Source organism: Gregarina niphandrodes (assembly GCF_000223845.1).
Source record: "Gregarina niphandrodes unplaced genomic scaffold scaffold00021, whole genome shotgun sequence".
NCBI classification, from domain to species: Eukaryota; Apicomplexa; class Conoidasida; order Eugregarinorida; family Gregarinidae; genus Gregarina; species Gregarina niphandrodes.
In genome coordinates this window covers 44,631-57,048 of record NW_011645790.1, presented here as the reverse complement: position 1 = coordinate 57,048, position 12,418 = coordinate 44,631, and the positions used below count along the sequence as shown (strand labels likewise).

The window sequence follows — 12,418 nt, the reverse complement described above, 5'->3', positions numbered from 1 at the left end:
TCTGCCTTTGCTTTGCATGCCGGACTCCTTAGAGGACCGCCTCTCATGGGACCACCGCTTAGAGGACCGCCGCTCCCGCACTCGGCCGTTGCGCAGACAGAGAGCGGACGTCTGGCAGCCGCCGCCGGCGCCGATGCCTGCGGGCCTGACCGGAATTACGGAGCCCACTCCGCAGTTGGGCGCGAACCTGTTGACCATTATTGGGGGCGTCGAGGAGCATGTGCGCTCGCCCACTCATGACCTGATGGACTTGCTGGAAGGATCCCCCTTTTTCGGCTGCTGATAAAAAATGCCCGGACCTTCCGACCGCGCAGACATCCCGCGGGTGGCCGCTCTGGAGTTAGCCGACGGTGGCTGCTTGGTCACGTGTGGCAAACGCTACTGCATAATCGCCGGCGGTGACTCAGCAGAAGTGCGCGTGCAAGGTGAGTTGGAACATGCCGCCATCATGTACGCTGCGACCCATGGAGACGAGTTCTGTCTCATCACGAGCATGAAGACACTGCAGCGCCGCGAACTCCAAGATGGCAGCCTCTTCCGCGAGTACCTCCTCAACCTACAACTCGCCACCGTCGAGTACCTGGCTGCTGTGGAACACACGGCTGAGCAGTCTGCGGAGCAGATTACTGTGGGACAAAGTGCGGCGGGGTACACGGCTGAGAGGACTGAGGCTGAGGCGGAGATCTGTTTGGCGGACAAGTTCGGTGACGTGACTTTGACGACCTGGGCGGCCATTGCTGAGAAGAGCACCAAGACCGCGCGCTCCATCTACCGGCACCTGAAGATGTTCCCTAACGACCTACCCTTCGCCCAGAAGTTCGAATGGATCGAGAAGTACCTGGCCGAGAACCAGGTCGCGGTCGCTGACATCGACGAGGAGGCGACCCAGTCGGGGGAGACCCAATCGGGTGATGTTCAGTTGGGGGAGACGGCGGTCGAGGAGGCGGATCCGGAGACGGACTTGAACAAGTTCGACAGTGGGAAGCCGTTGGAGGAGTTGCTGCGTCAGTATGACGAGGAGATGGGGCCGAGTTTGATGGGACACTTGGCGAGTGTGACATTCATGCGGTTGGTTCGGTGGCGCGGGACGACATTGTGTTTGACGGGCGACCGGGATGAAAAGGTGCGTGTGAGCTGCGTGCCGGAGCTGTGGGAGGTGCAGGCGGTGCTATGTGGGCATTCGCAGTTTGTGGTGGATGCCGTGCTGGTCAGCTGTACTGGTCGGCCCCATATAGTCTCGGTGGCGGGCGACCGAACCTTGCGGTGTTGGTCGCTGGTCGATGAACGGCAGGTCGGCGCGGCCGTGCTCTTGCCTTCCATGCCCGTCAGTCTCGTCGTCCCGGCTTGTGCGGAAGGCGAGGGCGTGATTGTGTTCTGCATTACGACGGGCGAAAAGACGCTGCATCGGTTCCGTGTAGCGGAAGACGGACGGCTGAGCGCGTTGTCCGCCGAAGCACTGGCCACGGCGCCACTGGCCATGTCCAAGACCGGCCGCTTCTGGGTCGGCGAGGACGGGCGTATTTGGCGACGACGAGCCGCAAATATACAACGACGGCAGAGGTCACACACGACGGCAGAAGGCTGGGACCTCGTGGGGCACATCGACCCCGCCTGTACCTGGCTCCACCTCTGGAAACACGACCGCGAGGAGGACGCATTGAGCCAGGAAGAACGAATCGCCAAACGGCTGCGTCACGCCACCTGAGTCGGCGTCGCCGTTAACTGGCTGTTCCAGACAAGCACGTCGCTCCCCGGGGTAGGGTTTTTGTGTGACGCCCCGGTCCCGGCCGTACCTGTGTTGAGTCCCACGGTTGTGCTGTCCCCGGTCCCGGCCGTACCTGTGTTGAGTCCCACGGTTGTGCTGTCAACTCGAGCCGTACGATGTGAGTCCTGAGGCCTTGTCTCATGGTACCACGTGGCTTAACCGGCTAGTATCCTGTTCGTGTATCCGTTCGTCCATCATGGGCCGCCAGTATCGGTCAGTGGTTAGACTTCATGTTTGAGTATGTCGTAGAGCATGGGTGGGCTGAGTATGCTGGTGCCGCCGATGTAGATGTCTGCAGTGGTGGCTTTGGTGACTTCGTAGGCGGTTCTGATTTCGCTGAAAGAGACGCCGCCAAGTACGAAGAAGATGATTTTGCGTTTGCCGCTATTCTGCAGTATTGAGGATGCGGTTTCGGGGCTGGCAACTTGGTCGGTAGCGGCGGTCCAGTCCCAGTCGATTTGTGCGGCTCGGAGTCGGGTGCCTGCGGCCGGAGCGTTGTCGTTATAGCGGTTGCCGGCGCCGGTTTCGAAGTCGGGGTCGGCGAGGTAGGGGAAGGTGGATCGAGGGAGTCTTTTGGTAGCAGCGGCTTCCATGAGTTCCTTGATGAGTGGTTCAAAGCGGGAGAGTTCGTATTGTGCGCTCTTGGCTCGTCGTTTGTTAAGTTGTAACCTCTGTTCGTTCTTGTGATTTCGGTGAACGTGTTTGAGCGAACCTTCTTTAGAATCGTGGGGCTCGGGGACTAAGCCGATGTCCGAGAAGGTGTCAATGAGTTTCTCTACCTCAACCGACATTCCCGCGCCCCTTATCATCTTCCGTTTGTCCTCTGGTTGCACTCCATCCATCATGGTAAAGTAAAGCAAGAGCAACCGTACCCTCTCCCCCATAGCAATGCTAGATTTATCCGACACCAATCGAGCTAGCTCCTCTAACGTCTTCAAGACCTGGATCGACTTACCGTGCTTGTCTACACCTGTGGCCAGATCCTGTTCCAACACTCCAGCTCGGAAAATACCGGTCTTCTCCAACGTCGAAAAACAAGCCTCCGATACTTTCATGTGAGTTGTGAATTTCGTCGTCATCTCCGAGTACTGTGGCAACGCTTGAATCGCACCCCCAATATCCCCACCAGCCTTTTTGTACTGAGCAGTCGCGTTGTCCGCAGCAAATTTGAGCAACTCGTCACGCACACCCGTAATGACCGACGCGATGTGCTTGTGTCGATATCGCACAAATAACTCATCTGCTTCTGACAATAGAACGGTATGCTCCTCATTTTTCTCGTCTTTGAACCTAACCATACCACATAATACCCCAGCCCGCGTTGACCCCAGCGTGTATCAAATGCGTGAACGTGTATATAAGTGTAATGCCAAGTGAGTAAAGTCTGCCTACTTGTAGGTGTCATTGTCTTCAGGCGATTTCATACTGCACACAGGGATTTCAAGCACGTCATAAGCCAATGCTTGATAGCTGTATTCATGGAGCAGTATGACGCAAGGATCCAGAGAACGATCAAGAATAATTAGTTCGGAATTACCTCTACTGCATTCTTCAGGTTTTATTGCATCGAAGTATTCCTGTACGTACTGGGCGACTTGCCTGTTCGTTTTAAGGTGTTCTGAATCTCCATAAAATCTAACACTACTCATATCACCCATCGTGATACACACAGTTGCTAATTTCGCAGCAATAGATCTAAGTAAAGAATCATGGGGAGGTATGCTTTTGGATAATATCTGTCGTAAAGCTAGTGGCATTGATAAGTGAAACGCTCGACTTTCATACGCACAAAAATGCATATTGAAATCAATGAAAGATTTTATTCGTGGTATCAGACTATTAGCACCCGCTATTAGTTCTATTAACTGCCTTTCCCGTTGTATTGACGTGCTCCAGAAGATGTGGGCAGAGCGATAAGAAGGCTTCCTCTCACTCTTGAAGTCTTGAATTAATCTTTCCACAACTTCCTTTCGTGGAGATAAATAGTATATACAATCCAGCTCCGGTAACGGCTGTCGAGTTTTAGAAATAGACTGGATTACTGCTATACCATTATCCAGTAAGTCGTAATTCTTTACAGCACTCGATAACACCTCCAGAGTCTCGTCATCTACCACCAGTGCACAATAAGCATTCGTAGCATGCACTGTCTGCACTGGTAAGCCAACCAAGTGCTTCAAAATCCTTCTCTTTGCATATTCACGTGGCATATTAATTTTCACCTGGATTTGCCGCCACGCGTGACCAGGACCTCCTTCCTTCAAAAGATTAGCTCTGTCTAGTCCGGCCTTGGCGGGACCCGTCAAAACGGACCCGTCAAAACGGATCCGTCAAAACGGATCCGTCAAAACGGATCCGTCAAGACGGATCCGCTCCCCATGAGTACTGGAGGGTAAGGTGATGGATGGGTCGGTGTCTAACTAGTTATGTAAAAATTGGGACTCTGGTATAAACAGATCATTAGTAGAGGACATCAGTAGTGGCCCGTCGGATGATTCTCGCCTTCGCCTCTTCGCTGTGCTTTCGTACTCTTCATTCTTGACATTCTCCTGTGTCTCCTCGTTCTCATCCCCTTCCGTGGCACTGCAGTCTTCCTCCTGTCCGTCGAGAGTGCCTTCTTCCTCTCGGTACAGCAAGTCTTGAGGCGAGGCCTGCAGACCGGCTCCTACGCTGGGGGGCTGTTGCATCATGGTAACCGGCGGCTGTTGCATCAAGGCAGCCGTGTGGGGTGGGGGTGGTGTTGTGGTTTGCAGCAGGTCCAAGGACTCGTCCAGTGGTTGCATTGTGGGGCTGCTAGCGAAGCTTAGACTCAGAAGTTGGTCTGCGTTGCGTGTGAACTTGGCCGAATAATCCCGTTCCATTTTTATCAATCCATTTACGAGCCGTTTGAACGTGTTTATGTCCTTTTGCTGCGACCGATACTGCAATGCTTCTTGTTTCCAGGACTCTACTTCCTTCCCGAGTCTTTGACATTCGATCTTCGAGTTTGCTAGTTCCTGCTTGTCCTCCTCCATATCGCGCACACGACGCTCCAACTCGTGCTGCTGAGTCTCCAGCACTGCACAACGTGACTGCAGTGCCGTACATTCTAACGATAACTGATATTTCTCCGCCTCTAACTGAGTAGCCCGTTGCTCCGAGCTTTCCAGACCACTCTGAATTTGTTTCCGCTTCAGCTCCGACCGTTCAAAGGCCTCCGCGAGCCGCTGGTTCTCCTCTACGTGCTTGTCCCGCTCGCCCACGACTCCCTGCAGCTGTTGCTGGAGCGACGCCAGCTTTTTCTTTAACAACGTCATCTCCATCTCTACTTCTCCAGTCTTGCTTTCATGGTCCCTCAATTCCCGTTCCCTCTCCACCCGACTTTTTTCGGCTTCTGTCTTGCATCGGACGAGATCGCCTTGCAGGCTCGCCACTTGTTTCCGCAGATCGTCAATTTCGCGCATTCGCGACATGTCAACCTGAGCCAATCTATGGCCTCCAAGGACCTGGCCGCCAAGGGCTTGGCCGTGGCGATCTGCACCGGAAGTACTGCCAGCTGTGCTCCCGTTAACACTGCCACTTACGCTTCCTCCACCCATGCTGTGCCCCCCACCCATGCTGTGTCCCCCACCCACGCCGTGTCCACCATTGGGACCTAGTCCGCTGCTTAGGGACGGTCGTCGGCCCCCGCTCTGCTGTTCCTCAGTCTTAACCCGTAGCAATCGCGGGTCGCTAACACAACCGACGAAACAAAAGGACTTCACTCCGCTTGCAGCCAACTGGTCTTTAGTCAACTCGGTCAACACCTGCGCGTAGGACTCGCTTATTGCCACAAAGGTCTCGAAGGCGAAGACCGGCCGTTCCCCGCCTTCCTCGCCACTCGGAGCCCGACCCAGGTAGATGGTTTGGGGATACCCCTGTCGCTCTTCAGACTCAGCAGACACCTTGACAAAGTTGGCCTTGCCCTGCATAATATGGAACCGAGGCGCCAAAGAATACCGCTCGCCTTTCGGCAGTCGCCCCCGACCGTCGAACGACCCATTCGTACTGGAATCCGTATACGCCAAAGTCACGTACAAACGGTCCCCTGGGCACAACGCCGTGCTACTCAAATTGTCCGAGGTCGACACACATGCCACATGCCGCACCTAAACAGCATCACAAGTCCGAAGAGCCCTGTCTGTATAAACAAACCATTGGGCAACGTCTCCCAGGGTGGCGGGGTAGCTTCAAGAGCGGCGATGGTACCTCCGCCGCTCTTAGGGTACCCTCAGAGCAGCGGGTTCCCGGCTTTGGGACATCCAACTTGTGAGAGCACCCAAGCTCGGAATGACCCAACTTGGGGGGAGAACCCAACTTTAGGAGAAACCACACACGCGTTAAAGCACACGCGTTAAAGCACACGCGTTAAAGCACACGCGTTAGGGTTCAAGTGCACGGGCGATTCGGGAAGACGGGTTTATCGGTTGCAGGGTTGACTCACAGTCCACGTAACAGTACCGTGTTGAGTACTGATGGCTCTGTCTTTGAGGTGTACGTGACAACCGGGCCGACGGCCGATGGTAATGTTCCCTTCGAAGGTGTTGGCGCTGGTTTGGTTTCCAAGCATGTTCACCATCCATAGAGAGGGTGAGGCCCCGTGCACCTGCATAGCTACATCCTCACAGTTCGGCCTTGACTTGAGCATGAGGTAGAGTGCATTGGCTGGCTGCAAGACGACAAGTTCCATCTCGCACACGCTATGCCCCAAACGGACGGCGTTATTTATTTTTGTCAATTGAACTTCATCATGAGCGCAATCAGCAACAAGCTTTCTATCCGGGATGTGGAACTCAAGGGCAAGCGTGTGCTGATGCGTGTCGATTTCAACGTACCCCTCGTCGATGGCAAGGTCACTGACGCCACCAGAATTAACGCTACCATCCCCACGATTAAGTTAGCCATGGAAAAGGGCGCCAAGGCAGTGATTTTGATGTCCCACTGCGGTAGACCTGACGGACGTCGCCAGGAAAAGTACTCCCTTAAACCCGTTGTGCCCATCCTCGAGGAGAAGCTCGGCAAGACCGTCACTTTCCTCAATGACTGTGTTGGCAACGAAGTTGAGGGTGCCTGTGCTAACCCTGCTGACGGCTCCATCATTCTCCTCGAGAACCTCCGCTTCCACATCGAGGAGGAGACCAAGGGCACCGATGAGGCCGGCAACAAAATCAAGGCCGACAAAGATGCCATCACCAAGTTCCAGGCCTCCCTCACCAAGTTGGGAGATGTATTCGTTAACGACGCCTTCGGCACCGCCCACCGCGCTCACTCTTCCATGGTGGGCGTTCAGTTGGAGACTCGCGCTGCCGGTCTGCTGATGGAGAAGGAGCTGAAGTACTTCGGTGGTGCCCTTGAGGAGCCCAAGAGACCCTTCCTTTCCATCCTAGGTGGTGCCAAGATCCGCGACAAGATCCAGCTCATCGAGAACATGCTTGATAAGGTCGATGAGATGATCATTGGGGGCGGTATGGCCTATACTTTCCTTAAGGAACTTGAGGGTATGAAGATTGGCACGTCCCTATATGATGAGGAAGGCGCTAAGATTGTGCCTAAGATCATGGAGAAGGCGAAGGCGAAGAATGTGAAGATTACTCTTCCCGTTGACTTTACCATCTCTTCCGAGTTCGGTGAGAAGGGGACCATCAAGACTGTTACCAAGGCCGAAGGTATCCCCGACGATATGATGGGTCTGGACTGCGGCCCGGCCTCTATTGCTCGCGCAAAGGAGGTTATTGGCCGCGCTAAGACTATTGTCTGGAATGGTCCTCAGGGTGTGTTCGAGATGCCCGCCTTCGCGAAGGGTTCGTTGGCGTTTGTTGACGAAGTTTGCGAAGCTACCAAGAACGGTGCCATCACCATTGTTGGCGGTGGCGATACTGCTTCTCTTGTTGAGAACGCTGGCAAGTCCAGCGGTGTGTCGCACGTTTCCACTGGCGGTGGTGCTTCCCTCGAACTGCTCGAGGGCAAGGAGCTCCCGGGTGTCACTAAGCTTTCTGACAGAGCTTAAACCAAACTTTTTGTGTGTACAGCATTGAAACAATCCTTTCTCTAAATTTGTCATTGGCTTGGCATACGTGTGGTCGACGGGACGAGAGCGAGGCGAGACACCCAACCGTCCGACGTGGATAAGACGCTGGGTTCCGCCCTTTGTTTGGCAATTAGCCCGCTGTAAAGGAGTGGTGGATGGGCAAGCAACGGTGGCCAGCGACGCTCTCCTGGGGTATTGGGGTATGGGGTGGGGTATGGGGGTTGGTCGACGAAATGGCTGGGTAATAATAAAGGATCGCTCATTTAATTTTTGCTCTGATGAACCGCCCTTTGGCCACGACGCTGATTCAGGGGCCGTCGGCATGGAACCCGCTATCCGTTCCGTCAACGCTGAGTGTTGGGGACATTACTGATCTGGCATACTTGGTCTCATTGGAGAACAGCGCTGTCATGACCTTCTATTCCATGCAGTACTCAAGTCAGAAGGACAGCGTCTCGCCGCTGACCTTAACGGTGAGTGTACATGCAGTATTTGGACGAATGACCATATAGCATATGGCCGTGTGCATCGGGACACATGCGCGTCCTTAGGATCATATGCCTATGTGTTTTAGACCTTGCTTCAAATGAAATGTAGAGGCGTGGCCGGGGACAGTATAAAGTGGAGTCGTGATTGCGAGTCTAGCAAGCACCCCATGGGGTTGATCTCTTATGCTTACGGAGAGACAAGTGGTGATTGGCGGGAGATTGCGTTTTATGACGCGTATATAGTTATAGGCAGCATGGTGGCTACTTTGCGGAAGGACCCGACTACCGCGACCCCGTTCCATTGTCCGCCGAGCCACGGCTTCTTGGGCTCGGCGGTATTGCCGTCATCGGTCACTGCTTGGGAGCCGCATGGGAAATGGTCTTCAACGGTGGCGGTGGGTTGTGCGGGTGGCAAGATGTATTTGTTAGACACGACGAGTCTAAGTCCGAGTGTGCCGCTTAAGGTAACGGAGGAGACGGCCATAAACATCTCTAGTGGTGATGTACGGTCCATTGCATGGCATAATCAAGCCATGAACAAAGACATTTTGCTGGTGGGTGCTGCCAATGGATTCTGCATCATACATACGAAGAATGGCAAGGTGCTAATGTCGCCGGTTGATATGCAGAAGCGTAAGAACGTGACGGGTGTGTCATGGCTTGAAAACGGTAACTCAGTGGTGGTGGTGTATAATGACCCTGATGCCTCGCACTCGGGTGTGCTCCAATTGTGGGATCTGCGTCGCTCAACAGTACCCTACAAGGAGATCACTAACTACCACCAGTGCGGCATCCTCGGGTTGCAGCGATCTAATGTGGACCCCCGCTTCTTCGTAACCGCTTCAAGGGACGGGCGTGTGATGACTTGGGCTAGCTACGGAAGCAACGTGGTACCCTACTCGGACTTCAAGGTCGATACCGACATCGAGTCATTCAGCCTCATGCCCACGCTCGGCCTGGTCAGTCTCACGGCCACGGCCATGGCCGCTAACCTGGCCAGCGCCGCTGGAACAGGAGCGAGCACGAGTGTGCTTTCGCTGGACACAAACGTCGTTAAGGACGGCGGTCTCAAATTCTCGCCCAACTGGATACCCGGGGGTAACTCTCTCAGCTTCGGTTTCGGCGGACACCTTGCTTATCTCCACAACGTCAAGGGCGACACAGCTGTCGGTGTCTGTGAGCAGCCGTACGACACGGCCTTCGTGGACGGTGCGCAGAACTTTTATCAACACGTGGTCAAGAATGACATCATGTCCTACTGCACCCTGCAGGCCAAGGAGACCTTGGCGCGAGGCGACGCCTATGAAGCCGACATCTGGTCGCTACTTGGCGTCTTGTTCCTGAGTCCCGCCGATCGCCGCACCTCGCTGCTACAGATCCTCGGTCACAGCATCCAAGACGTCAAAGATCAAGCCTCCTGTTTCCTCGGCCACCAGCCGGGTGCCGGCCTGATCAGTTCCATCAAGGAAGAACCGGTGGCCAGTTCGCCGACCGAGGACGACGCCGCGCACTTCTTCGAAAAGCTCGCCCACGACTCCAGCCACGAAGATCTACCCGCAAGCAACCTGAGCGTTAAAGGCAGCGGCTACCTTGTCGACCGAGACTGGACAGGGGGCAGTCTGAAACTGTTCAAGGAATTGTTCCTGGTTGGGGACTTGTTGGGCTCCATAGAATGCGCACTCAAGGCGAACGACTTTGGGCTTGCCTTTATGATCGCCTATGGGCTGGACAACAAGGAGGTGATGCAGAGCGTTAAGCAGAAGTTCATAGAGTTCAATCAGAACTCCTTCATCGACGTGGTGGCCAAACTATCGGAGGATAAGTACGCGGACACGGTAAATGCATGCGCACTCGACAGCTGGAAGGAAGTCGCCGCACTCCTCGTAACCTACCCCATGACCCGTGAAATGGCCGTCAGTGGCACCTGTATCAAATTCCAGGAGCTCTGCAGCCGCCTCGCCGAACGACTTATTGAAGCCGGCGACCTAATGAACGCTATCGCTTGCTATCTCATTGCAGGCGACTTCGCTCACGCCGCAAACCTTATCGGAAGCTTTCCCTCCGCCACGGAGGGATCGCAGGCCGTCAAACTACTCGTCCTCCGCTTCCTCAATCGCGACTGGGTCCTCGACAACCAGTCCTTCTATACCGTATACCGCTACCTCCGACGCCTCGTCAACTGCGGCCAACTTGAAATCGCCACCACGCTCCTCGAACTCGTCGCCAACGTCCCCGGTGTGTCGCACCTTCGCTCCCTCATCGACGAAGCCCAGGGCAAACCCGTCACCGGTCGAGACGTTTACCAAATCGGCGTGGCACCGCAGTACATGCAGCAACAGATGATGCTGCAGCAACAGTCCATGCAGCAACAGCCCATGCAGCAGCAACAGCCGATGCAACAGCAGCATCAGTCGATGCAGCAACAGCATCAGTCGATGCAGCAACAGCATCAGTCGATGCAACCGCAGCCCATGCAGCCGCCGTCAATGCAGCAACAGTCGATGCAGCCAGGCTACCACACCATGGGCCTCGGCGGTGCTGGAATGGGCGGTGCTGGAATGAGCCGGCCGGGCAGCATGGGTCAGCAGATGCCGCCCGGCGCTAGCGTGCCCCCACCGCCCGCCGGAATGGTCGCGAACAACCCGTTCCCGATACCACCCGGCAGCGGTACCGGTATGGGCTCGAGTGCCACCGGTGGCGGCTTTGGCGCCCCCGGCGGTGGTTTCGGCGGCTATGGGTCGAGCAGTCCCTTTGCGCCGAACGCCTTCCCGCCGGCGCCCGAGGCATTCGCGCCCCCGGCCGCGCCTGCCCCCTTCGCCACGCCACCCCTCGGCTACAGCCAGCCCGCACCGGCCGCCCACTTCAACTCCGGCAGCGGCAGCTTCCCCAGCGGCAACTACTCGCCCCCGCCTCCCGCCGCCTTCGGCACAGCACCCAGCCTCTCCGGCGTCGGCTCCAACGCCTCGGGTGTCGGCTCTAACATGGCCGGAGCAGGCATGGGCGGAGCCGGTATGGCCGGTGCGGGCATGGGCGGAGGTGGTATGACCGCGCCCCCGCCTATGGTGCCGCCCCCGTCCATGGCACCGCCACCTAGCATGGCCCCACCACCGAGTATGGCCCCGCCACCTAGTATGGCAGGAGTGAGCATGGGGGGGCGGGCATGGCGCCTCCCCCCCTCCCATGGCGCCCGCGCCGAGTATGGCCCATGGTGCGGGATTCGATGGAGGGTTCGCGAAGCAACCGGACCAGGGCTGGCAGAGCACACACCCGGCGGCGAGTGCGGGTCAGATCGCGCCAGGGCTGCCAACACCGTGGCCGGTGCCGACGGCGGAGCAAGGTTTGCGGGGTACAGCGACGGAGAAGTTCAACCAACAAGTGCAGGAGGCGGCTCAGTTGGCGGGGTCGCCCTGCAACGCAGGCGACCTGGCACGCGTTCGTGCGACCTTTGAGAACGCACTCAATCGAGATCCCAAACGAGCTAACTTGCGCCCTGCTCTTGATGAACTCTACCAACAACTCCAACAGGGCCAGGTCACCGCGCCACTACAACAACAACTCGTCCAATACGCTGAAGCACTCCACGCAGGCAACCTCGCCGCTGCAATCAACTTCGCACAGCTCATGGTCGGCGAAGGCTGGAACAAACACAGCAAGAACTGGCTCAACGCTCTCAAAAAGCTCGCCAGCCCGCCATCCACCGCACCACAACCACAACCACAACCCGGTCTACCGCAGCCCGCCTGGCCTGGCATCCCCACCGCACCCGGCATGTCTACCGTCGGCCGGTTTTAAACCAACATTTTTTCACCCACTCTGACTACGACCACAACCATCCCTCAGCACTAATGACAACCCCCTCCCTCGAGCGCCGGCGCCGTCTCCTACCCGCCGGCGTCATCTCCTGCCCGCTCGTTCCGTTCCCGCTTCCGCCCTTGAGTCCATGCAGTAGCCACCGTCATGACCAAAATTGTCAGAGAAAAAACTACATTCACTCCTCCGCCAATTCGCCTTCTTCTGAAGCCTCCTTCCGCTCCGTCTGGCCGTCGGCTGCCGTTGTGGCCTCCTGTGCCTTCGCGTTGGCCGCAGCCTCCGCATCTGCCGCGACCTTGGCCTCCGCTT

General features: G+C 56.4%; 7 protein-coding genes across 7 annotated transcripts; 5 read left to right on the top strand and 2 right to left on the bottom strand.

The window, feature by feature from the left end:
• Nucleotides 1-289: 289 nt before the first annotated feature.
• On the top strand, nt 290-1,705 carry GNI_100690 (hypothetical protein; the record flags this gene model as incomplete). Its single annotated transcript, XM_011132839.1, has 1 exon — nt 290-1,705. One exon carries the CDS (start codon nt 290-292, stop codon nt 1,703-1,705), a length of 1,416 nt encoding a protein of 471 aa, XP_011131141.1.
• A 281-nt stretch (nt 1,706-1,986) lies between these two features.
• Nucleotides 1,987-3,975, bottom strand: GNI_100680 (Sec1 family protein; the record flags this gene model as incomplete). The annotated part of the gene is made up of 2 exons (XM_011132838.1): nt 1,987-3,055; nt 3,158-3,975. 2 exons carry the CDS (start codon nt 3,973-3,975, stop codon nt 1,987-1,989), a joined length of 1,887 nt encoding a protein of 628 aa, XP_011131140.1.
• Nucleotides 3,976-4,185: 210 nt separating this feature from the next.
• GNI_100670 (hypothetical protein) lies at nt 4,186-5,715 on the bottom strand (the record flags this gene model as incomplete). Its single annotated transcript, XM_011132837.1, has 1 exon — nt 4,186-5,715. The coding sequence occupies one exon, from the start codon at nt 5,713-5,715 to the stop codon at nt 4,186-4,188; it is 1,530 nt and encodes a 509-aa protein (XP_011131139.1).
• An 818-nt stretch (nt 5,716-6,533) lies between these two features.
• On the top strand, nt 6,534-7,790 carry GNI_100660 (phosphoglycerate kinase; the record flags this gene model as incomplete). The annotated part of the gene is made up of 1 exon (XM_011132836.1): nt 6,534-7,790. The coding sequence occupies one exon, from the start codon at nt 6,534-6,536 to the stop codon at nt 7,788-7,790; it is 1,257 nt and encodes a 418-aa protein (XP_011131138.1).
• Nucleotides 7,791-8,089: 299 nt separating this feature from the next.
• Nucleotides 8,090-8,323, top strand: GNI_100650 (hypothetical protein; the record flags this gene model as incomplete). The annotated part of the gene is made up of 1 exon (XM_011132835.1): nt 8,090-8,323. One exon carries the CDS (start codon nt 8,090-8,092, stop codon nt 8,321-8,323), a length of 234 nt encoding a protein of 77 aa, XP_011131137.1.
• A 74-nt stretch (nt 8,324-8,397) lies between these two features.
• GNI_100640 (hypothetical protein) lies at nt 8,398-11,443 on the top strand (the record flags this gene model as incomplete). The annotated part of the gene is made up of 2 exons (XM_011132834.1): nt 8,398-11,338; nt 11,430-11,443. 2 exons carry the CDS (start codon nt 8,398-8,400, stop codon nt 11,441-11,443), a joined length of 2,955 nt encoding a protein of 984 aa, XP_011131136.1.
• Nucleotides 11,444-11,479: 36 nt separating this feature from the next.
• Nucleotides 11,480-12,091, top strand: GNI_100630 (hypothetical protein; the record flags this gene model as incomplete). Its single annotated transcript, XM_011132833.1, has 1 exon — nt 11,480-12,091. The coding sequence occupies one exon, from the start codon at nt 11,480-11,482 to the stop codon at nt 12,089-12,091; it is 612 nt and encodes a 203-aa protein (XP_011131135.1).
• Between the last annotated feature and the right edge of the window lie 327 nt (nt 12,092-12,418).